General features: G+C 40.7%; 2 protein-coding genes across 3 annotated transcripts in view; one reads left to right on the plus strand and one right to left on the minus strand.

Moving 5' to 3' along the window:
- Positions 1–7,052, minus strand: part of GPR176 (G protein-coupled receptor 176) — a 34,554-nt gene extending 27,502 nt beyond the window's left edge. The window contains exon 1 of one of the 2 annotated variants that reach the window (XM_048308033.1): positions 5,947–7,052. In XM_048308033.1, coding sequence (XP_048163990.1) covers positions 5,947–6,175 — 229 coding nt within the window. In that variant the 5' untranslated portion in view covers positions 6,176–7,052. The remainder of the gene's footprint in view (positions 1–5,946) is intronic. The other variant, XM_048308034.1, reaches the window with a different exon arrangement.
- A 4,075-nt stretch (positions 7,053–11,127) lies between these two features.
- The window catches only part of EIF2AK4 (eukaryotic translation initiation factor 2 alpha kinase 4), a 37,918-nt gene continuing 22,811 nt past the window's right edge, over positions 11,128–26,234 (plus strand). Inside the window, exons 1-15 of the mRNA XM_048305562.1 lie at positions 11,128–11,338; positions 12,983–13,098; positions 14,250–14,352; positions 16,927–17,100; positions 17,974–18,054; positions 18,507–18,655; positions 18,951–19,066; positions 19,735–19,892; positions 20,325–20,860; positions 21,164–21,273; positions 21,825–21,982; positions 22,332–22,744; positions 23,489–23,558; positions 24,678–24,761; positions 25,959–26,081. Of these exons, the coding sequence (XP_048161519.1) occupies positions 11,216–11,338; positions 12,983–13,098; positions 14,250–14,352; positions 16,927–17,100; positions 17,974–18,054; positions 18,507–18,655; positions 18,951–19,066; positions 19,735–19,892; positions 20,325–20,860; positions 21,164–21,273; positions 21,825–21,982; positions 22,332–22,744; positions 23,489–23,558; positions 24,678–24,761; positions 25,959–26,081 (2,514 nt within the window). The 5' untranslated portion in view covers positions 11,128–11,215. The remainder of the gene's footprint in view (positions 11,339–12,982; positions 13,099–14,249; positions 14,353–16,926; positions 17,101–17,973; positions 18,055–18,506; positions 18,656–18,950; positions 19,067–19,734; positions 19,893–20,324; positions 20,861–21,163; positions 21,274–21,824; positions 21,983–22,331; positions 22,745–23,488; positions 23,559–24,677; positions 24,762–25,958; positions 26,082–26,234) is intronic.

Raw genomic sequence — 26,234 nt, forward strand, 5'->3', positions numbered from 1 at the left:
ACACCAGCAGGCATTTCAGCAACTGTAACTCACAGTGAAAAGCAAAACATGACATCCAGTCACTTAGTTAAAGAGCTGTGGTTCATAGGTCTCATTAAAGTGTTCACACAGGGACTACAGACAGTAAAATGACAGGTATGAATCAGTTTCTCCCTAAATAGTAGCAGTCTACAACTTCCTCACAAGAGGAGGCGGAGGAGCAGGCACTGATCTCTTCTCTGTGATCACCAGTGACAGGACCTGAGGGAATGGCCTGAAGCTGTGTCAAGGAAGGTTTAGGCTGGATATCAGGAAAAGGTTCTTCACCCAGAGGTGTGGTTGGGCACTGGAACAGGCTCCCTAGGGAAGTGGACACAGCAGCAGAGTTCAAGAAGCATTTGGACAATACTCTGGGGTACATGGTGCAATTCTTGGGGCTGTCGTGTGTAGGACCAGGAGCTGGACTCAATGATCCTTGTGGGTCCCTTCCAACTCAAGATATTCTGTGATTCTAGGATAAATAGGGATCAGTTTAACATCCTTGACATACATGATCATTAGAGACACTGATTAACCCCCCCAACACATGTCTGAGGAACTCTTCAGCACACAGTATCCCCACAGCATCAGGCATGTGCATTTCAGGTACAAATCACTGCATCTCATGCTTCCAGGCTAGGTAAAGGGCTGTTTTCCCAAAGCCTCTCTTTTAAACGGCAGCAGCAGTGCTACCTGAGGGGCCGCTCAGCCAAATCCGGACACAGTGCCTCTGCTGAAGCTCGGGGAGAAGAGAGGTCTCCATGGCAACAGGGGCCCCAGCAGTCTCACAACCCCTCTTCTTCATCTTCTCCTAAAACTCGATTTTTCTTCCAAAGAGAATTGCTTAGTAGTTCAACTGAACACATATAAAAAGCAAAAGCATAACATCTACTGCAGATAGGCTTTACCAATGCACATCCTGAACTGAGCTTAACTGCTGCACAGTCCATGACCCCTGAGGCTTAGAACCAGCCATACAGAACCACAGGGGAAAATTATTACTACAGTGTTATGATACTGCAATATGTTATTACCATGCAATTATTACATGCAACCACCACTCATATCATCATTTGCCTGATGCTTCTTTTTAGACTTGATTTTCAGTCACTTTTTGCTTTGCCAAACTTTATTTCAGCTAATCAGCAATTAAGTTCATCTATGCAAAGTGCCTGGTTAAGAAGATTTCATCTAAGACACTTATTGTAAGTGTGATACCAGTGAAACAGAACAGCATCATTCCCATCCCCAAACCTTTTTGTTTCTTCCCTTCAGATGACTCTACCCTTTTTGTGGGCACCACCATAATTTTTTATTGGAGGTCTTGCAGACGTGATCCTCATTCTTTAAAAATTCTCTCAGTCTAGCCTTGAATCACATACCTGCAGTATCTTTTACTGCAAGATTCCCTGCTCCATTCTGTATAGAAGATGCCTATGGCAAGCTTTACTGGTAGCTATTCAAAGACAGGTATTTATTCCTTATGCTAACGTACATTTGCCTTTACAAGCATGTTACCTAGGCTGCCAGTTACTTCAGGTTTGTACCCCAGAAGGGACCTATCCCTTTACAAATTAGTTGCTGCAACAATACCCTTTTACATCTCTCTGCAAAGATATCAAGACACGGAGAAGAAGATCAGTTTCAGGGGCAGAGAGAGACTGGGAAATCCTCATGAAAAGGGGCAAGCCTGTCCTGCAGGACACTGGGAAGGCAGCAAGGGTTCAGTTTGCACTGCGATACTGGATATCTCTTTCACAGCACATCATTTTCCTTTAAAGCGTGGCTAGAAATCAGGAGGTAACCAATCTAACCCATGGCTTTCCAAAAAGTGCTAAAACCACTGAAATAGAGTTGAAACTTTTCCAGTTAAATTTTCTTCTGTACAGGACAGATTAAGGAAGACAAAAGAGCAAGTAACATAGAGCCTAATTCCCAAAACCTCAAATAAGGCACTGATCTAAAAGGTCTGGGAAAGTTTCCTGGATTTGGGATTATGTGGGATACAGTTAGTAAAAAATGAATAGAAAGTAAGATGCATATTCAGTCTGGGGAGTAGAGACTAGCAATGAGGACATCTCTTTCTTGTTATAATTTGCATCAATTTTTGTGTGTGTGGATTTTTTTCCTAAATGTCCAACAATCTTTTTTTTTTTTTAAAGAAGAAATTCGGTTTTATCTAGCATGAAAATTGTGAACATATTCAAATAACCTCAGGAACAAACGCTGATTCTCAGACCCTGGAAATACAAAAAGAACAGAAACCACAAACCACAAAAAGGGGGAATTTAAGTTAGATATTTGGAAGAATAAACTGTGAGGGTGGTGAGACACTGGAACAGGTTGCCCAGGGAAGCTGTGGATGTCCCATCCCTGGAAGTGTTCAAGGCAAGGCTGGATGGGGCTCTGAGCAGCCTGGTGTACTGAAAGGTTTTCCGGGCCATGGCAGGGGCGTTGGAAGGAGATGATTTTTAAGGTCTCTTCCAACCCAAATGCTTCTGCAATTCTATTCTACAATTCCATAATGGGATATAATCTTACCTAAACCTAATGTGACATGAACATTCAGTTACACCGGTCAGTAAAAGCATAACTCATAAGCTCCTCCATTAAATTGCAGTGACTTTATATGCAAGTAAGTAAACTGTGGGAAAGTCCAGGTTAAGAGTGAGAGAGCCCAGATCCTCATCTACCTCATAACAGTTACTTCTGGTCTTTCTTTCCCTTCTCCTGAGAAGGTGCTATTGTCCACTCCATTTCACTCATCATTTTTATCTCCCTTTCAAGCTAAGCTCACTGTGCATACTAGTTCCAAGAGCTCTTTGAAGACCCTCTTCATTTCCCAGATCTCATCCCACTGCTCGCACTCAACGGAAAGCAGTTGCAGCCACCTTCAGTGACCTCTCCCCACCAAAACTCAGAAGTAACACACTCTCTTCCTTCTTTCAAAGCTAAAGTAACAATTAGTCTCTGCAGACTGATTCCTTCTAATGGCAAGAGGAAAATATGCCTTGCAGATCAGTATTGCTGTACTCCTATATTCACTACAAAACAAATCTCAAGAATTTTCTTTGATAAAAAGAAAGCTATTAAAAATGTAATCACTTGGAAAAGGAGCCTTATATCATCCCAAGCTCAAAACAAAACAAGACAAAAATTGATGATGTGCTTTCAATGTATTTAAAAGTAACCATGAAAAAGAATAGTTTGACTCTTCCTTGCCTTCAGCAGGTATAACAAAACACTCAACACAGCGCTGTTTTGTCATATCACAGTGAGAACTAACACAAGAATTTTTCCTAGTGTTCCAAGTCTGCCCACAGGTCTCAAGTAGGGGTCTTAAATGGAAGAAAATGAAACCATAGCATGCATCTCTCTCACAGCTGACAACATTCTTCTGTACAGCAGGTACCTAAATTAAATTTGCAACACCGACCGTGACTCTTCCCTCTTGCAGGACCTGGACTTCTCCATGCCATAGACTCCTGCTAATGTCAGACCCCTGTAATCATTATCAAGACTGAGTCATATAGGTTTGTTCCCTTTCAAGCTTAAACTAAGAATAATTTCTTCCTTTAAAACAGTAATGCTGTTTTATCAACAGCAAAGTGGCTTGGGCACGCACTGATGCTGTGAAATGTACAAGCTGCAATCCAACCCAGAAAGGATTCAAACCCACACATCCTACCTCTGAGGGGTGTGACCCCCATCTCAGGCTCTAGGGAGAAGGATAGTCTTATCCACCTACTGAAGGGCTACCCCTCTGCAAAGAGGAACCTGGGACTCACTAGAACAAAGAACTGCTATTCTGCAGCTTAACTGAGGGGCTCATCTGATGGAGAAAAGAGAGGGATGCCACTCATGCTCTAAGGACCATGGCAGAGAATAAATGATAATTAACAGTGTTTGTGCAAGCATTAAGTGTGAGGTAAATATCCAGTTGTTAACCTTTGCTGATGCAGAGGTACTGTGCAGCATGTGCACATGCAAAACTTTTGGTACGTATGAGACTTGAGCACACAGGCACCAAAGCCCTGAGATCTTCTGGAGATGTGGCTTTCTTTCCATTCAGTAACAAAGAAATAGTAGTACATTTATTGGGTTGATAGGGGAAGACATTTTTAAAGACTCCAAAGTTTTCAGCTGTTATGATAGTGTGTATCATAAATGGCTTAAATTAGCATTTCAGGGACACAGGGAGACGAGAAGCGAAGGCTGTTTCAAAAAAATAGTTAAAATTGGTTTCCATCACTGTAAATTCACAAGGCCCACTGCTAACATTTGTCATTGGACTAGTGCATTTTCATGATTTTAAAAAAAAAAAAATCATTTCCTCCCCTGTTTAGCTCTTTGATAGGCCTGGAAAAGTTATTGATCTGGAAGTTTCATCAGCCTCCCAGCCATCCAATCAGAAATAAACCCCTTGTGACATGTTGAAATCTTTTCCCAGTTCACTTCTTGAAAACAAATTGCAGGAGTGCCAAACCATAACCTGTATTAGTCTTTCAAAATTTCTAGCTATAGTTATTTTTTGGTTGGTTGGTTTTTAAAAACTCCTAGCTGCTGAAGGAATGATTACATGATGTCTGTTTTCTTCTTCAAATAAAATTGGAGGATCCATACTCATTAAACTAAATCTGGACATATGACTCAAATTTATTCTCTGAAAGGTTCAAAACCCAAAAAATAAAGAACTAAAATTCTGACTTTTCTCATCTAGTCTTGTTGTTTTAGGACACTATTTGCTGGCTATTGTTTTGTGACAGGTACTATCCAACATACAGGAAAAGACAAGAGTACCTATGATGTTAATAGTATCCTTTCCCCACACTATGTGCTAAATAGGAAAAAAAAAGCAAGAACCATGAGGATTACCCCCACTGCACAGAGGAATAATTGATGCCAAAAGACTCAGGGATTTACAGTAATAACCAGTAAGTGCACTGTTGACTGGGACTCGACACTGTTCCATGGCTATGCTTACCATCTTCTTAGAAATTATTTAAGTGATATTGCCAAAAACAGGTAAATGTTAGAATTCATTACCATGACCACAAAAATGGATTTTAGCATTATTGAAGATCAGGAAAATCCAAAACAAATCCTTGATAAAATGAGCCAATGACCATCAGCAAATTCCGGCTGAACTCCCTTAAGAAAGCTGGACGTTTTCTCAATCAAGCCCTGTGTGTAAAGCTTTGACTGTTTGAGATAGTAGTGACATTTTACTGAAATCCAGCTTACTTTTCTCCCAAACAGTGCTAACTTGACTCACCATCAAGCTTATTTTGCCTTTTTTTTTTTTTGCTAAGAAATGAACACATATTCCTAAAAAACAATTTGCTATAAGCATTAAGAAAGCAACTGTACACACTTTAGTAAAATTATATAGCAATAGCTTACTACCACATATCTAACCTATGATCCCTACTGTAAGGATAATGAGTAGGCAAGGTTGCACATGGTTATACATATTTACAGTATAAAGTACTTCCAAAGGATTTATTTAAAATCTGCGAGACACAAATACCAAATTACTGCAAAGTGAAACAGAAATTCAGCAAAACTTGTTTAAAACCCTCCACACCCTCTTTTATGTTAAAGAGAACAGATCCCATTGCAGCTGAAAATAAGCGTAACCAAACCCATTTAATTTTTGCCCGTTTACATCCTGTTGTAAAAGATTATTTAGTAATACATGCATCTAATGTATAAGTTCTCATCCGTGACGAATACATTTTAGAGTAACAGCTTTTACACATCGAAACCCACAAGGAACTTGAAACCATACGCCTGAGGACCAGAAATGCAGTAAGACGAGTCACGAAGGCAGTCAGTGATGCCGGTTACCATTTGGTCTGCAGTCCCTGACCGCAAGGATGGAAAAAAAAAAAAAATCAACAAAGAACTCCAGCAACTCTCACTCACCCAGCAAAGAGCCCACGAAGATGACAACCTGCACGGTGGTGGTGAAGTGCCGGTAGCTCTGCTCCTCGCCGTGCTCCTCGCTCTCCACGCCGCCCGCCTCGCTGACATTCCCGCCCTGCCACACCATCTGCGCGGCCGAGGCGTTCCCCATCTCCAGAGCGCTGGTGACAGCCTGGGACGGGGCACGGTCGCTTTCATTCATCAACACCCAGCTTCTGTCGTACCCCATGGCGAAGTTCCCGCCTTCCTTGCTGCCACCTAGTATCACAGGTTGTCCAGCCCTTGCCTTTAGCGAGTGAATGGAGCCCACAGGCACCAGGGTGCTTCTGAGGATAAAGCCCGGTCTCTGCCTCTCGGAGGCACCTTCACCACATTCCTGTGTCCCGAGAAGCAGGGCTGGCTGTTCGCGTTTCCACCTTGTAAGTCATGATAGCCGGTAAAGAAAAGCAGAAAACAAGCCAGGCTTCTCCTTCCGGTCAGCTGTCCCATAGTTTTTGCTTCACACCGCCACAGGTCTCCTCAGCATATTTTACCGCAATAAGCGAGAGAGAGAATCACGGTCCCCAGAATCACACCCCACGCCGCGGCTCATGTTCCCACCGCCGCCGAGGGTCGCGGCGCGCCTGCCGCACACACGCACGCACGGCCACGGGCTCACAGCACAGCACAACCGGCCTGCAAAAGTGGAGGGGCCACGAACTCTGTCCCCTCGCTCCACTCTCAGCGTTGCCGCTGGCTTTGGTCACAGCCCTGAGGGAGGAAAAGCATGGCTTTCCCTGTGGCACATCTGCTCCCGCTCTCTCCTCTGCTCCTGCTCTCTCCTCTGCTCCTGCCCGCTCTGCCCGTGGTGAGACAGGGCTCCCTCCCGACTCTGCGCGGCGCTGAATGCCGCGAAGACCCTACACAGCGTCCAGACAGGCCAGTGACTGCTCAGTAGCTTCCCCTGCACTCCCGCTATTTCTCGGGGAAAATGAATTGGGGTTTGAATCACAAGGCGGGGACGCTCGAGCGTCCAGTGAACCGAGGCGGCTCCGTACGATCCCTGCGCGCCCCGCACTGAGCACGGCTGGCAGCGACACTCCTGCTCCTTCGTGCTCCCACATCCCGACGCGGGCGCCAAGCTGCTGCGGCCCCGCGCTGCCGAGCCCCGCGGCGACCCCGGGCCGGGGCAGGAGCCGCAGCCCCGCCACGCTCCCGAGGGCGGGCGTGCCGCCATCACGTGGCCGCGGCGCTCGGCGGCGCCGCCATTTCGCTCGGGGGCGGCGGGAGCGCGGGGGCGCGTTTTAGACCGGTGTGTTAAAACAGGTCCCTAATCCTGATGACAGGCTTTCAAAAGACGGTGATGGGTTCTAGATACGCATGTTACTTGTTAAAATAGATTTTTTTTAAATGTATAATTTTCCAGAAAAGCTCTTCAGGGGACGTAATAAGTTGGGGCATTGATTGTACAGAAGGTGCGCATCCATATAGTGGGTACACGTTTGCCTTTAATTTGAAGACTTTAGGGGAAGTGCTAGCTAAAACTTAAGCCAAAAAGGTTTTTTCAGACACTGGACAGCCAGTCTGGAAGTGCCCCGGGAAGAGGAGCTATCCATGAGCCCAGCCCCTGCACAGCAAGGCTTCCTCAGGGACCCCATGTCCATGAGGCGTATCCCAGTGACATCTGCCCAGTCTCCTGCGATGTGAACTTGGGTGATCCAGGACAGAGCTAGGTGCTGTGCCATGGGTTCAAAGACATTTGCTGACCACAGGGATAGGGAACTGCCATTGTCCCATCCCACCATAGGTCCTGGAGGCTGTTGGCCAAGCCTCTGCTTGTACCTCCGTGTGTTTAGGCCCTGCCATTTGCAGCCTCCTCTCATTCCTCTGTGAGCTCATTGCTCCAGCCTCTTTCCTAGTAATTCATGTCTCTGACTCACTCTGATTGTGGCCTCAGACTCACTCATCCCTCCTACTTTTCCTCTCACCCATAACTCATTCACCTTGTCCATCCAGTCCCATTTTTCCCCACTTTCCCAGGCAATAATCAGCAGCTTTTACCATGCTTTCCCCTCATCTTTCCTTTCCTGAGACACCTGAACAGGTTTCTTCCTCCTTTTGGTCCTCCATCATTCTTGTGGCCAATCTCTGTAAAGAATCTGACCTCAGTCCCTTCACCTCCCAGCCACCTGCAAGGTGCTTTTCCTCACACAGCCGTCCCTTTCTTCAGCTCCTCCGTGTGGGATGATAACCAAGGAGCCAGGCAAGAGCTAATGCTTACTGTCTACAGGCTACACTGTGTACCCTCTACATTGTCTTTGCATCAATCTGTATAGTCAAGAAAGGATGAGTTGGCTAAAGGAAAAGGTCCTGTAGAGATAGCGTGATCCGGGTTTGACTTTCGAATGGAACAGAACAGAAGTAAGTTGTACAACTGGACCTTTAAAGGGCACAAAGCCAAAAAAGAAATGTTTGCCTGATTAAAAGTCATTTAAATATTAAAACACTCACACCTGCATATGCTAATAAGCTTAATGAAGTACATGCTACCACATAAATGACTGTATTACTCAACTATCTGCTTAGACCATGTTACAGATAACCTAGCAGGAGGGGGATCAGATTGGGCTGTATGTAAGAAGGGTAGACCTGTTAGGAGAAAGACCCTAAAAGACATTAGAGAAAGTTCACAGGCTACTCTCCTCCTCCTCCTTCCAAGTGGAGGTGCTGTGTTAGTAAGTGTCTACCTACTATTATTATTATTATTACTATTATTATTATTATTACTACTACCCAAGTTAACAATGTTATCATAAGAGCTCTACCACAGCTAGTGCATTTATTCTGACTTTGTATTTCTGTTGCTTCAATAAATCTCATTATTTGTGAATCTGTGCTTGTGGAAGTTCCCATTGAACACAACCAGACATATAATGCCAATTTGGTTATAATCAGAATAAGCCCAGCTGCACCCAGCCCCTCTGATCTCTGGGGACCAGCTGGAATGCAAGAGGGTTCATTTTCTGCCAGATTTCTTACTCTTAACACTCTGGACCCTTCCCCTTCCTCCTGCACTTCACGTAGGAAGACTGACTTCTCCTCACCATGCACATGGGGAAGTGAAAGCACATTCTCACAACTCAATTACATTTTATTTGCTTGAATTAAATTTTATAAATTTTAATGTTGTGGGACAGAGTTTTAAATTTTGTCTTAAATTTTGGAAGGGAAGCTTCTGTCCAGATGCAATGTGGCACATGTTTGGGGCAGGTGGATGTTCATTGTATTCCAGTAAATCTGTGCTGAGCATGTGAATACGCCCTCCAGTAATGTAATTTGGTTTAGTTCTTGAAGGTTTTCACAAGGTTAGCTAGCAAAGCATTGAATAAGGTTCTCCTTCCTCTCTTCCTTCCACCTATCAAATTTTCACACTCCTGCTGAAGTGCAAGACTTTTTAAAATAAATTCTCAGAAGGTTTTTATTATTATGTTATTTTACTCTTTCTTCTTGGAAGCAACAAATCATTATTAATGTAAGTAATTACGGAAAAAACATAGTTTGAGGTAGACATCTGGTCTAGAACATTTCATCTTAACTGGTTAAAATTTTACCAAGTCACAAAGTAGGGCAGCTTTAAAAGGCATGATGTTATCTGTCTCACCCACTGCAATACAGTGTAACAGGGGAGAAATCTCCCATGTGCTGGGCGGTGTGCCTCACACCACGTGCTTGGGAAGTATAAACACATAATTTCTGTTAAAGGAAATTTCGCTGATATTTCTTAATTACTTACTGCATCGAGTCTTCTAATTGGCCCTTCTTGCTGTGTCTTTGTGCGGGAGAGAAGATGAATCTGTGGCCTAGACACTTTTATTTCCAGTTTTTAACACAGGGAAACTTTTTATACAAATTGATAATGAGAGCACTCAACTGCACCAGAGGAAACTCCAGTGATCAGTTACAGTGCCCCAGGTCACAGCTGACTGAGCAAAAGGACGTCTCTGTTGTTGCTAAATAAACACTAAACAGCTTTGGTCATGCATTTCCCACCAAAAAGCAGATGAGATAGAAAGACCCTGCTGCCGAAGACACATTCTAGGAATGGTAAGGAAAAGAGACCTGCATCATCACAACAGTGATACAATTTAACACTTGGTTTTAGTTAGATACTAACGACATTATTGAAGTGCAACTGAAAGAATAGTATGCATGGAACAAGCTTTCAATTTCAGAAGGACAAATTGAGGGCTATAAAAACCGATCGTAGGTGTAAATGAGTGGTCTCTTTTTAACAAAAATTCTGTACTCGAAGGTCAGGGAGTAAAGGGAAAATCAACAAAACTCCATTCCTATATCTTGGTGCATGGTAGCAAGCTGCAGTCTACTGTAACATTTTTCTTTCCCTGGGGATTACTCCCTTAATAGATAAGCTTGTATGTATGAATTTACTTGGGGTTTCTTTATGAAGATCCCAAAACTTTAAGGGCTCCATCCTGTGGCCGTCCTTTCCAGTAGTAACCGTATGAGGTGACAGAAGGAAAGCACGTTTTCTTCTCTGGTTATCACTGCTCCCCTGAAAGCTCTCAGCTGCCTGTCTCTGGCAGGTTCCACCAAGGATACCCGGGGACTAAGGGGTATTCACCTGGTCTGGCCTCACTTTGTGTTTGTAGTTCAACCAGACAAAGACTGTTCGCGCTCCACCTGCTATTAGTCACTACAGCAATTGTCGGTGGAAACCTTTTTATAGTTTTCACGGGAACTTGTATCCTGCCCCAACTCTACATGAAATCTATTCTGAAATTCTTGGCTATTTTTTCCCTTTTGTGAATCTTTCTGAAGGTCAGTTTAAAAAAATCTACACAGTATCCAACAGTATTTGCTGTGTATTTCTGTATTGCAGATATACCTGGAGGTATATCTTGAGGGAGTTCAGACTGGACATTTGAAAATGTTCTTCACCCAGAGGGTGATTGGTCACTGGAACAGGCTCCCAGGGAAGTGGCCATGGCACCAAGCCTCCCAGAGTTTGGACAGTGCTCTTAGTCACACTGTTTAGTTTTAGGAGTCCCGCGAGATGCAGGGCGCTGCACTCGGCGCTCCTTATGGGTCCCTTCCAACTCGACCCGTTCCTGTGGACGAGCCGCTGGGCCCCACGCGGCGGCCCCGGCCCCGGCTCCTCCTCCTGCCGCCGCGGCGGAGGCGGTGCCGGGCCGCGCTCCGGCACCAGTTCCAGGCTGGCAGCGCGGGGGCCCCGCCATGGCCGCTGCACGCCCCCGCCGGCGCCGCTGACATGGCGGAGCTCGCCGGGGAGCCGCCGGAGAGCTACCAGCTGCGGCAGGAGAACGAGCTCCAGGTGCTGGAGTCCATCTACGGGCAGGACTTCCAGGATCTGCGGCAGAGCCAGGCCTGGAAGGTAGCGAGCGGGGTCGGCTCACAGCGCGCGGGGCGGGGGCGCAGCGGGCTGGGCCGGGTCCCGGTGCGGAGCGGGGCTGGACGGCGGCGGGGACGCGGCTGGCGCTGCCTCGCTGCTGCCGGTCCGTGTCTTCCGTGCCTGCCGTGTCGCGGCTCTCGCTGCGTGCCCGCGGTCCTTCCTCCAGCCCTGCAACCGGCCGCCTTTGTGATTAATCCTCGAGATAGACGCGCTCGCTCTATAATCAGTGCTGTGCTTGTAAATCGCATTTTAATTAATTGTCAGGCTTTTAAAAAATTGTTTCTTAATTCATTCCTTAAGCTAGTAATTACATACCTGTTCAATTAATTCATCTCATCGGTATACATGATGATACTTGCATAGTTCTTATATGCTGTGGTTTTGTCACAGTGCAGCTATTTCCGTGATAATAATTTTGCTTTCATTTTTATAGGTTTGGGGTTTTTCAATTACAACTAGTTAGTGCTCAGGTCTGGTACTTACTACTCTCTTCCATTTGTCTTTCGTGTCCACATTTAATTGATACTTCCTTTCCAGCTGTGTCCGTGATACTGTTTTCCTATACCTGGAGTTAATGGTCGCTCTGTTCTGTTCCACAAGTTCACTTTTACTGTTGTTTCTTTTTACATTCTTTTGTCTTGAATGTCTACACAATATATTCTCTGCTTTCTTTTGTGCCATAGACTTGAACTTAAATTTTTTGCAGCAACTAAGGACTTCGTTTTTTTTTCTCTTTTTATGAACTTTGGTAAGAATAAGTAATTTGTTGGGTTTCCAGAAGGGTTCACTCTGTATTGAAGGTCGTATCTGACATCCTCTTGACTTGGCATGTTCTCCTCCTTGCTAGAAAAGCAAAGGGGGTAGTTACCATCTGTTTCTGTATTTGTTATTCCATGTGGTCTTACTTCCCTATCTGCTTTTCATGTCACTGAGGGCTGGGTTGTTTTGTTGTTGTTTTTTATTGTTTGTTTTTAAACCTAATTGAAAAGAAAAAGTTGGGAATGCTTATATGGGTATATTTTACTTTATTTTGATTTTGAGTAGGTGATTTGAACAGGTTGGGGATGAGGAAGGCAATGCTTGTTAAAATTCTGGTTTATGGCAAAACATAAAATACAACTACAAAAAAATTACTGTCCATTGGTTTGGCCATGTAAGGTGTATATCAGTGTGACATTATGGTCCGTTGCCATGTCAGAAAATAAAATAATGCCTAGTGTTAATGATCTAAACACAAAAGCAAAAATGCTGGTTTTAGAATGAATGCTTTAATTTGTGATATAAATAACATGTGTTAAGTTTATTTAATTTTTTTCTACTGCTACCTTACAGTAAGCAGAATACAAAAGCTTTATTATAAAACTTCATTTTTGCTCAGTCTGAATCATCTTTCTAATGACTTTAACTACACTTATCTGAAGAAGTTGTAAAAATATGCTGGATAAACCATAATAGTAAGTGGACCAGCTCACTCCTATTGAGCAATGTCAACACATTAGCATATTTTTTTCGTGGTTTGGATGGTCTAAGCTGTATTCTACTATAATATAGATTGAGAGTTGTGTGTTTTCATTAAAACAAAACCAAACAACCATTTTCAATCAGAAGTTTTGTTTTGTATTTTAGGTACGACAGCCTCCTGAAATTAATTTAGTTCTGCGTCCTCAGGGATTGACTGGTGCTAATGAAGTGTATGCCAAAGTTGACTTGTGGGTTAAGTGTCCACATACTTACCCTGATACGTAAGTGAACATTCAAATATAACCTTTTTTCTCTGCTTTCCGTAGTAAAGTGTAAGTTGAAAAAAACATGGAGCTTTATTCATCACTCTTAGTCTTGCTTTCTGCATGTCAGTATTTATTAAGCTTGTGGTATTTTATAATATGCAACTCTAAACTTTGCACCTGAATTGGATTTAGTCTTTTGTGCAACGTAGAATAACAGGGATGAGTTTGTCAGTGCAAGACTGCAGCCCCAGTTTGTAGCTTGGAGATACATAAACACAGGTGTACCTGCCACTATCTTAGTGCCCTTGTTAAACTTCTTCAACTCCTGACTCTTTCAGCTAAGACAGACTGAATTTCCTTTTGATTTAAGGCCATCTGCTGTTCTGTTTTCTGCTGGATTACCTTTTGGAAGAGTTCTCCATAGAGAATGTAGAAGGGGTTTGTGGGTGACCAGCCTGCCCCAGCATTTTGTTGGCAAGTGATTTCTGGGTGAACTGTTGGTGCCCCATTTTGTTCAGTCCTTATACCACTGATAGTCCAAAGCATAACTCCCTTCAGTCCATCCATTTGTGCTGTGGCATGAGTGCTGTAGAAGGGAAATGCTGTTCCTTACTAAGTAATTGCTCAGTTATACCCTATAGCAAGGACATAACAGCTACTCTCATTTTTTTTTCATTTTAGTTTAAAAGAGCATACCTACAGATATTTTGTTTGTTTACCTTATTTTAAATATTTTTTAAATTTAACTAGTATTTATTTATTGCATTTGCTTCTTGGGGTTTGTGTAATCTGTATAGTGGTGATAAATAAATTTTAAACATCTAAATGTTATGCTAGTAATATTTTAAATGGCTTGTTCAGTAAGTTAGTGGTTAAGTGCTGGATTATTAGAGTCTGCAGGGTTTCTTTGGTAGTTCTACTGTTAAGTGTAACCAACAGGTAATCTGGTAAACCAGAAAATTTGATGGTAGGGAATTTAATACAGTATTTCTGGCTTTATCTTGTATATGTAGTATTTGTATTCTGCTTCTTTGACCACTGACTAATTGCCAAGTAACTATGAACTCTATTCCTTTTCCCTCACACACTGTTTTTATCAACAATCTGTTGCTTTTTACACTGTTTTTCTAATAAGGGCTTTTTTATGTTTTGTTGCCGTCCCTCAGAGTTCCTGAAATACAACTAAAAAATTCAAAAGGCTTGTCAAATGAGAAAATAAATGAACTAAAATCCAGACTAGCTGAACTGGCAAAACAGCGCTGTGGAGAGGTAAGAGCTTTTCACTTCCTTGAGAAATATACTCTGGACTTAAGTAGTTCTAAAAATGTATGGTATAATATAGTGAAATACATCCACATTGGAAGTGTAAGTTGCATTGCTTTTAAGGAAGGAGGGACTGTCTTTCTTAGGAATGTTTCTAATTAATGGAAGTCCAGTCTGTGAATCCTCTTAAAATCCAGTGCATGTATAAATGGTGGAAGCTTTATTCCTGTTTAAAGGTTCACGTTATTAGGTTTAAAGGTTCGAAGTTATTTGGCAGTATGAAAAGAAATGATAACTGTAAAACTGAGAGCTTTCTTCACTTTTCAGATTAATTTGAATATTGTAAGAGGCTGTATCTGTTTAGGCAAACAGTGGTTACCTGGGGAATTTTTCCATGTGATCTTGTTCACCTACTGCTGAACTGAAGGATAAGAGACCTTTGTTCCAACACCAGCTCAACACTTCGTAGCACAGTCACTCCATGCCATTGCGCCTCTTTTTCTTCTGTGTTTAGGAGTAGTGATAGTTGGGTTGCCCTGGAACAGGGTAAAAAGAGAAAGATGGAGAAATATGTGAAGCTTAGCCCTTGTATCTATTTTAAGGGATTTTATACATCCTCAGGTATGTTTAGTATTAATGATATCTTTCTGTTGTTGCTGAGGACTGAAATGATTCAAAGAATTATGAGCAAGCAAAGAATTCTTGGTGAAAACAGGGGTTTTGGTGTTTCTTACTGCTATTTGGAAACATTGCAGGTGAACATGCTTGAATAGCTCCATTTGCCTTTTTACAAGTGAGAGTTACACAGCTGTGTACATTATAATAGGCTGAAATGGGACAATATTTTGCTTTCAGTTTCCCAAGCCTGTCAACTTTACAGGTTTAGCAAGAGCTATCTGTCATTCAGTCCTGCCACATCAAGCCTTTTTTTTCCATTTGAGTACTATACTTGTATTTTGATTGCCAATTTTTCTGCAGATACTTTCAAAATAACTCTTTTAGCCAGATTTGTTTTGTTCATTCTGTTCAATAACCAAGAATTTCCTCAGTTTTTTCAGTATCTTTGGAAATAAGCAGTTTAATGGTGTATTCTGGAATTTAGGGAGTGGGGTTTGTTGTTTGCTGGTTTTTTCTAATGACAGTGCTATGGACAATTCATCGGAAGTACAAGGGTTAAATTCTCTAAGTAACCACAAAACCATGCAATATATACTTGGTCTGCTCACAACGGACCCCAAGAGTTATCAAATCCCAATTTGATTTCTGATCTCACTGAAAGGACCTAAAATATATCATACATCTTCCTAATGTTGATTTTCCAAAGGAAGAGTCATGCTTGCTCCAGCAATGTGTAGATGTGTTTGTGAGTTACATGTATGTACATGTTTTGTATGAATGGCATATGCAGTTGCATTTATTACTGAATTACTTTATCTGCAGCAAAAGGGAGATAACTTTTTGCTCTACGTTGACAGCTATGCCTTATTAAATTCTATTCTGTGATATAGAAAGTTTTTCAATACCTCAGCCACCTGTTCAGACTGAACAGCAAACTGTTGGTGTTTTTTTTAATTATTGAAGCTTCTCTTGGTGGTTTTTTTTTGATACATATGTCTACATGCAATGATTGCCTTGCCTTCTGAACAGTAACCTGGGAAAGATATTTTAGTTGCACATGTCAGATTTATGCATGTTGTGCTATTCTTTCTATTTTGAATTGCCTCCTGGCTTCATTCTTACTTTCAAGCAGGGGATTCAGTGTTCGAGAATCTTCTAAATGTCACCCTGTTACAGGCAGATGGTACAATTTAATTCGGCTGATCTCCCACCTGTACATGCAAATCCTGCTCAGTGCTCCTGCTGACTGCACCTTTGTTCTGGACTATTCTTTAATTTTAGAGCTAAGATGGTCTATTAGCAGTGTAGATTGCTTGAATTAATAAGGGGATGCTACTAGACTGCTGAAAGCTTAAGCCTTGACAGGTCAATAGATTATCAATACATACACAGGTAAACAGTAAGTGAAAATTGATTCCAAGCTGGCAAGCCATATAGCAGAATTCAGCTGAGCAGAGTTTTCAGTATTCTATTTTAGTAGTCGTGGTTATATGAATATGGAATGCCTTATGTGACTTACAGTTCTAACTGGGGGACTGCTTTGTGCAGGAAGGGTTGGATTTGCTGTTACTAGAGAAATAAGTAACTATTTCGTAGCAGTAGGTGCACTAACAGATAAGTGCAAAAGATTTGTTTTGTTGTAGCTTGTATGTCATAAACCCATATCTTTGGGAGTAGAAAAATCATGCCTAAAAGAAGATGAGAATGTGATTTTTAAATTTTACTTTTCTTTTAGAAAAATAAGATGACTTGGGTTGTCTGACTTCCAGTAATTTTTGCAATCTTTTCTACTGTGGTCAGGGATTTTTCCTGTTACAGTTTATTAATAAATAGAGAAATATGGTAAATTCTCCTTGATAAGTAAAAAAATTGGCCATCATGCTTCTGCTGTGTTGCTTTTTGGGTTGGGTATCATTTGGCTATCATTTGACTCTGCATGTCATTCATTTTTTTTTTTTTCAGGTGATGATATTTGAACTTGCTGACCATGTACAGTCATTTCTCAGTGAGTATAATAAACCACCTTCCAAGTCTTTTCATGAAGAAATGCTAAAAAATCATCAAAAAGAACAGGAAAGATTGGCTCAGGAGGAACTGCGTAGGGCACAAGAAGTTAAGAGAAGAGAAGAGCAGGAGGTAAGAGAAAACAAAGTATGAATAACCATATATTCTCAAAATAACATAATCATGATTTTAAAATCACTCTGCATAATGGTGAGTTTTAGTGAATTATTAACTTGTCAGACCTGCCAGTATGAGTGGATCAATATGTACTATATGAACAATCTGCTGCTGTAATTGTAATATTTTAATGATGTGGTTTTAACCCTGGGGAATATTTATGCCTGAAACAAACCTAAATGTTGATTTCTCATCCTATGCAAATCACTTATCAAGAGGACCTTATACAAAAGTGTAAGCAAATGTGCATATTAAATGCATTCAATCTTAAACTAGGAAGCGTTAGCCAGGCAGACAGGCTATCATACCTTCTTTTGCTCTTAGGGTGACTGGAATATTCACTGTGACAGACATCTCTAGAGAGCACCAAATTTAATCTAAGGAGAGGTCACACCACCACCATCCTTCACTAGAAATGAAGGGATTCATCCGAGTCTCACAGGGGCTGGTAGTGTGAGGTTTCCACTCTGTGGGGAATATGGATAGAATAGCTCTGGTTTTTAAAAGATTGTTTGGGTTTATCTCCCTGTCTTTTTTTGTGTGTGAAACTTTATTTTTGGGTCTGGCAGTAGAAGTAATTTACAATTCCATTGGCAGTAGAAGTAATTTACAATTCCATTCTCCTATATCATACAATTGATACTGTTAACTTCCTCAGGAGAGCTAATTTGACTTCAATTTTTTTATTCTTGTGACATCCTCTAAGTCCTCTTTTAAACACTTCTGAAAAATCAGCATCATAGCTTTTTTCTTTTAAATCAGGGTAAGATTTTAGCAGTTGCACTGCATGTACTGTTGCATCTCTAACAATACTGAAATTCATTTCAGCAACGTGAAATCCTTAATGAGATTCAGAGAAGGGAGGAAGAGAAAAGGGAAGAAAGAAAAAAGAAAGAGATTGCCAAACAGGTATTCTTTCTAAGCAGGTGTGCAAAAAAAAACATTGCAGTAAGTTCTTCCCAGGACTGTAACAGTACGTGTAAAAATTTGAAATCTTCTAGGACATCTTCTCTTATTCAGGGCCTTTAGTAGATCTGAATTAAAAGAGGTTCTTGATTATTTCTGGGGTTTATATCTGGAATAGACTAGCATCTTGAGTGTACCAAGGTGGATATTTTCAAACAGGAATAGAAAAAAGCTGGTATATTAATGTTTCCAGTTTCTTTACATTCTGCCCCAGACAGTGTGGAAATGTACTTTCTGAAATCTCAGCACTTCTTCTTTGGTCTCACATGTACATTTATTATGAAAACGTATTTCTTCTGTCATCTGCATGACTTCATGGAATAATAACTAAGTACTTGCATATGCAAGGATAGGAGTGACTTCTGTACTTACTTGGTGTCTTTCCTGATTTATAGGAACGTTTGGAAATAGCTGCTCTGAAGAATCCAGAAGATTCTCACAGAAGAGATACTGCAGGACACAGAGTTGCTTCACGCTTAAATGGGAGCTGTTTGGAACATGGAGGGAATAATAAACACCGACCAAATTCAGCTGGACGTTCAAAGTATGTCAATTTGCATATGGATTTTTTTAGAATGATTTATTTATTTATTCTGTTGCAAACATTAGATTACAAAGTGAAATTTGAGGGCAAGAGAATAGTGTGCCATGTTGTTCACCTGCTCATTTTGGTCTCTTTCCTGTCCCCTTCCCCCACTACCTTCATTTGTCATGGTTTAACTAAGCTATGTGCTGTGGATAACTTGGAAACTTTCCAATTTTGAAAGTTTGTATTCAACTCCTGACTTTAAATATACTATATGTCTGAGTTGGAGAAAAATGTTCTCTTCACATTTCAGACGGGAACGCCAGCTTTCTGTTAGTAATAATGAAGAGTCTCCTGGAAATCATGAAGTTTTGAACTTCAGCACAAGTGGTGCTGGACAACTTACTGTCCATAAAGGAAAATGTCTAGGTAAGCAAAATTACAATTGCAGCTTGAAATGCTGGGGTTTGGGATGCTTTCAGTAACACGTGAAACCACTGATAAGCAGAGGGCTGGAGATGCGTACTTACTCTGCTTCTGTTGCTGCTGATAGCAACGGCATAAAAGCAGCAGGTTTAGCAAAATCATTAATACAGGACATCACAGGAGACTTTCAGAGCTGGAAGACCTCCATGAAGTGCCCATGTGGACAGACCATCAAATGTTTTCACTGTTTGTTTTCAACATAGCACTTCCTCAGTGGATGGATGAACAGCCTCAAGGTCTCTCAAGGAAGGAAAACTTTATTGTTTTGCAGTTTGAGGATGAACAATTATGTTACTATGTGTAGAGCTGGCATTTGCTAAGCAGAAAGGTTGTTCATTTATTAAAACTTTAAATTCTTGAAGATGTGCAGCAGTTTTTTGTCAATGTGCTATTGCTTTCTTTTGAGTACTGTTACATAGCATTCAGTCTCATCAAGCCTGATATTTTCCATACTTACAATATAGATATGTCTCTTGTCTACTTGTAAGTAGGTTTATGTTTCTGGCTTTAGAAAACAGGCTTACTGGTATTTATTTAGCATTTGCAGGAGCTCTTGCCAGATCCTTAGAAACAGAAGAAGCCATGTTCCTCTTCTCTCCCTTTGTGTATAGGAAAGGATGAACAGCTTGGTAAATCTGTCTACAATGCCTTGGAAATTCACAGTGGAGACTTTGTTCTAATATATGAGTGGGTTCTGCACTGGCAAAAAAAGATGGGAAGGTTTCTTACAACTCATGAAATAGAAAAGATTGAGAAGTCTAAGAAACAGGTAATGCCTGTATTTTGCATTTGGCTTAATAAAGTTTAGGTTGAGGTTCAGTGTTTTTCTTCAGGCTGCAAGTTTAATATAAACTTGAGAGGGTAGTAATTAACTTGAAAATGCTAATCATTTAGAGCATCTGCATGAAAGAAGATGAGATGTTGGGGTATTCAGGAGTTCCCTTTGCAATAATACAAATGCAAGAAAGTGTTTGCAAGTATGCATAAATAAAAGAATAAAATACTAAAATTCTGAAGAAAGAGGGAACCAAGTTTACTTGTTAGAAAGCAAAGCTGTACTTTCCCCAGTGCACAGTACTTCCTTTTAGAAAAGTATGAGGATGTCATGTATTTTATACGTATTTTGTATATGCTACATATTTTATTGGAAGTGTGTTCCAAGATGTGACAAAATGCATGTTATGTTGTGTTTCTCTACCAGCTTCAGGGAGCAGAAACAGAGTTCAGCTCACTGGCAAAGCTAAGTCACCCAAACATAGTGCATTATAAATGTATGAACCTCAAAGAGCAGGACGACTCAATTGTGGTGGATATTTTAGTGGAGCACATAAGTGGCTGCAGCCTTTCTACGTACTTACACAAGGAGACTCCTGTTCCAGTTGAGCAGCTGCGCCATTACGTGATCCAGATCTTGTCAGCTCTCGACTACTTGCACAATAATTCAGTAGTGCACAAGGTCCTTTGTGCTTCCAGTGTCCTGGTAGATGCTGAAGGAAACATCAAGGTCACAGACTACAGCATTTCCAAGCGCTTAGCTGACATCTGCAAAGCAGATGTTTTTGAGCAAACCAAGGTTCGTTTTAGTGAGGATGGTCTTCCCAACAAGCCTGGAAAAAAAGGAGATGTATGGCGTCTGGGCTTGCTTTTGCTTTCACTGAGCCAGGGTCAAGTAACCAAGGAATTCCCAGTTGCTGTTCCTACCAGTTTACCTGCTGACTTTCAAGACTTTCTGGAAAAGTATGTTTGTCACATTCCTGTTTCTTCTTGTCTTTGATTTTCCTTTTTTTTTTTTTTTTTTTTAAGATTTTAACAGCTTTTGCAAAGAATAACTAAATCCTCCTGTGTCTCTAGTTGTAGTTTTTGTAGAAGAGATGATTGCTCTCATGGCTCGGGCTGCTAATCTGGGATTTGGGAGATTTAGTCTGTCTTTGCTTCCTACTCCTGCCTGAATGGTGGGGGTAATAATTTCTTAAATATAACTAGAACTCTTCTAACATTTGTGTCAGACATGGAATAGTTCTCTCTGTGGTTTGCTAACAGGTGCGTTTGCTTGGAAGATAAAGAAAGATGGACTCCTCAGCAGTTGCTACAACATAGTTTTATAAACATTCCACGAATAAAAATACCTGTAGCTGATGAAAATCTAGATGGTAAGGAATTTAATTCTTCCTGTATTCTGCTAAATAAGTGGACTACATGCCTGCAGTAAGAGAAAAATTGAGCTGTGCTACAGCTTCACAAGACTGCACAAGTGTGTTACATTAACTAACCTAAAAGGTAGTGTGGTCTTTAGCGCCTCTGTCCAAGACTGGCTGGGGTGGACTGACGACTGTTTTTTCTTCAGTAGAAGCAGCTCATGCTTTAAAGAAACATGTAAACTCATTCACCTCCTGCATGGTGTACATGTAGACTTAACTTCGTCTTTGGAAGAGGGTGTTCCAGTGAGACTTCTTTCCTTCGTACCTTCTTACCTTCTTGTTAAAATCATTCCTTTGTCCAGCATCATTCATGTTTATAATTAAAAACTGTATTAAGGTTTATGCTTGTACTAGAACTTAACTCTACACAGCAGAGCACTTCTGTATTTTAGGTTTTAATTGCACTTGAAGTTATTTAGGTTTTGTCTCCTTGATCCTTATTTGGCAGTCCCTAGTGCCTTCTCCCTATATTGCCAGCAATGGTAGCTTTGTCTTCATTACAGATTCAGCAGGTATAGATTGCATGGAGACAGTTGTGCCCAGCAGTCGGATATCCAGCGCTTCGTTCTTCACAGAAACACAGAGACAATTTTCACGATACTATAATGAGTTTGAAGAGCTAAAATTACTTGGTAAAGGGGCTTTTGGAGCAGTCATCAAGGTATGGTATAAAAATTGTTTCCTCTGTGGAAATCTTTTTGGGGATATGTTTTGTTTTCTCTGAAGCAAAACAATATATTCAATGTTTGCATGGTTTTATTTACTGTGTGCTAGTGTGCTGTGCCTGTGTTGAGGTTTTTATCTGGAACTGCGAAGTCTGAAAAGTTTCTTGCAAGAGGTTGCTAGGAGATTGGGGAAGAAGCCTGTCAGTATGGGGAACCTTGCATTTGAATTGTAGTCATTTTCCAGGTGAAAGGAAGACTTCCTATACTGTGAAATTATTCTTCTTCTAGCTCTGCTTGGTAAGGCGTTTGTAAGTGTTTGACTTTACATTAATTTGAATTTTGCAGGTGAGAAATAAGCTTGATGGTTGCTATTATGCTGTGAAACGCATTCGCATAAACCCTACCAGCAAGCAATTTCGGAGGATTAAGGGGGAGGTAACTTTACTCTCCCGCTTGAACCATGAGAATATTGTGAGGTATTACAATGCTTGGATAGAAAAACATGAAAGTCCTGTTCCCACTGTGTCAACATCTGAAGCAACCGAAGAGAGAAGAATGCACCCCAAAGCTGGTCTCTTCATCCTTTCCCCTGAGGAGACAAGTGATGTGGAAACTAATGCTCCTCCTCCATGTTTGACAAGTTCAGTTGAGTGGAGTACTTCATGTGAAAGATCCTCCAGCAACAAATTCAGTGGAGCTGATCAGGAGTCCAGTGATGACGACGATGATGGTGATGGCGTGTTCTCGCATTCAATTTTGTGAGTTGGCTTCAGTACTGGCACTATAGGGAGCGTGAGCAGAGTTAGTTTTCCCAAGTTTGTGCCTTATTATCGTTCTTGTTTCTTTTGTCAGCAGTAGTTCACAGTATGTTTATTTTGTCCCCTTGTTCAAAACTAGTGTACTTGCCAGCAGTCAGATAGCCAGGAAGAGGAAATTTTCTAGATAAGATTGTCAGTCTACATGGAAAATTTTTTGGTGTAGTCTTCTTGAAGCTTCTTATTATTTCTGCCAGAATGCATGACTGTTATGTTTGGCTGTCTTTTCCAGCCTTGAGATTCAAGTTTTTTAATAAACAGTAACAGAAATATTACAAATCTTGAAAAATATCAAACTTGCCCTTTCTTTTTTGTTTTGGTTTTTATTAATGTATTCCATACCTTCCTCTGTGTATGGTTGGGTTTTCTCACTCACAGTCATTTTTTTGTATAAGCAAGTAAGTAAACTTATCTCAGTTTTGCTTACTGGAAATAGTAATTAAATTTTACTGATGCAAATATACACCTTCCCTTTTAGAGACTGGACTGTCAAAGGAAGTGTTGCTTTGCAAGCAGGATGCTTTTCTGGGTATTGTTTCGTTTTGCTTTTTTGTTTAAGGCGTATAGAAAGTCTTCAGCAGAAGCTTAGATTTTCTTATTTTCCTCTGAATAATTTCCAGATTCTTTAGTAAATATTTCTTGGTATGCAGAACTTTTGAGGTTTTTTTCTTTCTATTTTTTAAACAGGCCAACCACAGATTCTGAAAGTGAAATAATTTTTGATAATGAGGATGAAAACATTAAAGGTCATTCTCTGGTAGGTGTAAAGATAAAGTTAGTGAAAATTAAAATATAATAAAATAGCCTTTGACAAGTAAACAGGTCAGTTAGGAAGTTTTATTTAACTTCTGATGTAAGTACAGAAACATGTAAGGTTATGTTCTGTTAGAGTAAGTGGTGTGCCATTGTGAGCTGCATTCCATAAAAATCAGTCTGATGCAGCTAATCTGGATCTGTTTCCTATAGTGTTTATTGAGCTAAATATGAGGGTTTTTTAGTCATGACCCAGGTTATTGCAAATTTAATACTTCAGTGTATTTATGACTTAACAGTTAGCCATATGGATTACACGGTCTTACACCATCTCAAAGTTGAAATTCTGTTCTGCACTTAGGAGCTTTTAACCAATATATCTGTTCATAGCCCCTTTTTAAAGCAGACAAAATACGTATTGCTGGCAGACAGAAAGGGAGGGGAAGTCGTTGTAATGTCTAAGATTTTAGTTGACTTTAAGATTGTGTCACAGCACTTGCTGTGGACAGTCAGTGCCCTGTATCACTAGAAAGCTAATGCACGCTTTTCTACAGCCTCTAGAATATGTCACTGCCAGTCCTGATGATCTGTAACATGCTTTTATTTAAAGCTTCATCCCTTTCCTCTTTCTGTTATAATGTACATTGGCATGAAAAAGTTTTCAATATATAATTTAACAATATGGTAGTGCATTCTTTTGTCACTATACATATATACACACACCGTACAAAAATTTTTGATTGAGGGTGGTAGTTGCATTATGTATCAAGCAAGCTTTCTATCTTTTAGTTTCAAATTTTATCTTTTTCTCTTTTTTTAATGTGACACAGCTTGAAATTTAAGCTTCATCCAGATTTTCCAGAATTCTTTCCCTTCAGTGTCTAATGATGGCAAAATGTTACTCATTTTCACTTTGAGGGTTCACCACTCCTGCTTTTCTAGTTTATTTAGACACAGTGGTATTACAAAAATGTCGTTGTATTATTTTGCTGTTTTTCAAACCTACCCATAGAAGCTGAGTTCTCATCAGTGTATTCCAGCCATTAAAAAATAGTAGTATGCATAATAAAAAAGTGCACAGCTTTCTGTAGCTAACTGTTCTGTTACTTTTATTGTGATAAAGAATGAAGAAGGCAATGAAAAGAGCAGCCATGGAGGAGAAGACAGGACACCAGTCATTCAGACAGTGCATTATCTGTACATTCAGGTACAAATGTGCTCGTGTGTTCACATGAAAGGATACTGTTTATGTCAACCTGCAGAGACTAGTTGCTGCTTTTCGTGAGAAAAGTAATGACCTTTAAAAATGCAAATGAGTAAGTTCAGTGCTGTTTGTGCAATGGACTGTGTTTTTGAAGGCTTGCATGGTGGAAGGCACTGTGCCATGCATGTGGTTTTTTATGCCTTCCAAGGCTCTATATTTGTGACTGGAGAGAGCAAAGTTTTTTACTACTATAGTGCATAATAAGGTAACTGGTGTTGCTCGTGTACAAGTAAAAGTTGGCAGTTCCTGACCTAACCACAGTACAGCCCAGGCAGCCAACCTTTGAGTCCATGCCTTTCAAAGCATTCTTTCGCCTTGTGCTTATTTGTTGAGAATATCCATCCCAATCCCCAACACTGTAGCTGGTGTTCCTCAGTTTGGTTATGGTGTTAATTCCCAATGTAGACTTGAAGTCTACCATGTTAAATTCCAGAGAGGAAATTGTGTTTCACAGATGTGGAAACTTCCTCATTCTCTTCAAAAGCACAGCATTGTGTATGTACTTTATTTTAATAGAAATCAGTAATCTGTAAAGCCATTGTATGGCTCTAACAGTAGGCACAAGATGAAACTCCTGCAGGGTTGCAATTTCAGGCTATTCTACTGGCACCTCCTTTGTGTTAGGAGTAGTCAACTTCTCCCAGAAACAGTCTATCATAGCTAACTATTCTGTGGTAATGTGCAATTTTTTATAATGCACTTAATGCTAGAGCTTGTCTGGAAGGAAGTTACAAGTAGGTGGAATTACATTTTAAGACACTTGTTTGCATGTGTTGTGTATATTCATAATAAAAGCAGCTAAGATGCCAAGTGAAATAAAGCTAGAAATTCTTTGGGGTTTGGCTTTATCACATATTATGGCTTGGCTGGTTCCACCTTGTTGTTAATGTTTATGTTAGAGAATATGCTGCTGCAAGCTCCTAGGATTGTCCCAGAAAATGAGGTAGGACCCAGAAGTGAGCGCATGTTTGTAGCTAAAAGACAGCTGTCAGGAAAATTCCAAATAGCTGAATGTTTTGGTGAAACTATTTGCTCCTGAGCCCTGACATTAATATGTGTACAGATACAAGTTTCTGATAGTCTCTTTTCTTGACAAAATTGTTCTTTCTTCCTCTGTCCTCTATGCATGCACAACTGAAGATGGAGTATTGTGAGAAGAGCACATTAAGGGACACTATTGACCAAGGATTATATGAAGATACAAGTCGGCTTTGGAGGCTTTTCCGAGAAATTTTGGATGGGTTAGCTTACATCCATGAAAAGGTTAGTAAATATGATAGTTATGACCTGCGCATAATATCTGTGTTATGCCTCTTTCTTTATGGGTTTCTTCATGTTCATTTATTAGCAAGTTTCCTCTCTTTGCCCTTTCCATTATTAGTCTATTCTTGGGGTTTATTATATTTTATCATTAAC

Source organism: Corvus hawaiiensis, chromosome 6 (assembly GCF_020740725.1).
Source record: "Corvus hawaiiensis isolate bCorHaw1 chromosome 6, bCorHaw1.pri.cur, whole genome shotgun sequence".
Classification (NCBI taxonomy): domain Eukaryota; kingdom Metazoa; phylum Chordata; class Aves; order Passeriformes; family Corvidae; genus Corvus; species Corvus hawaiiensis.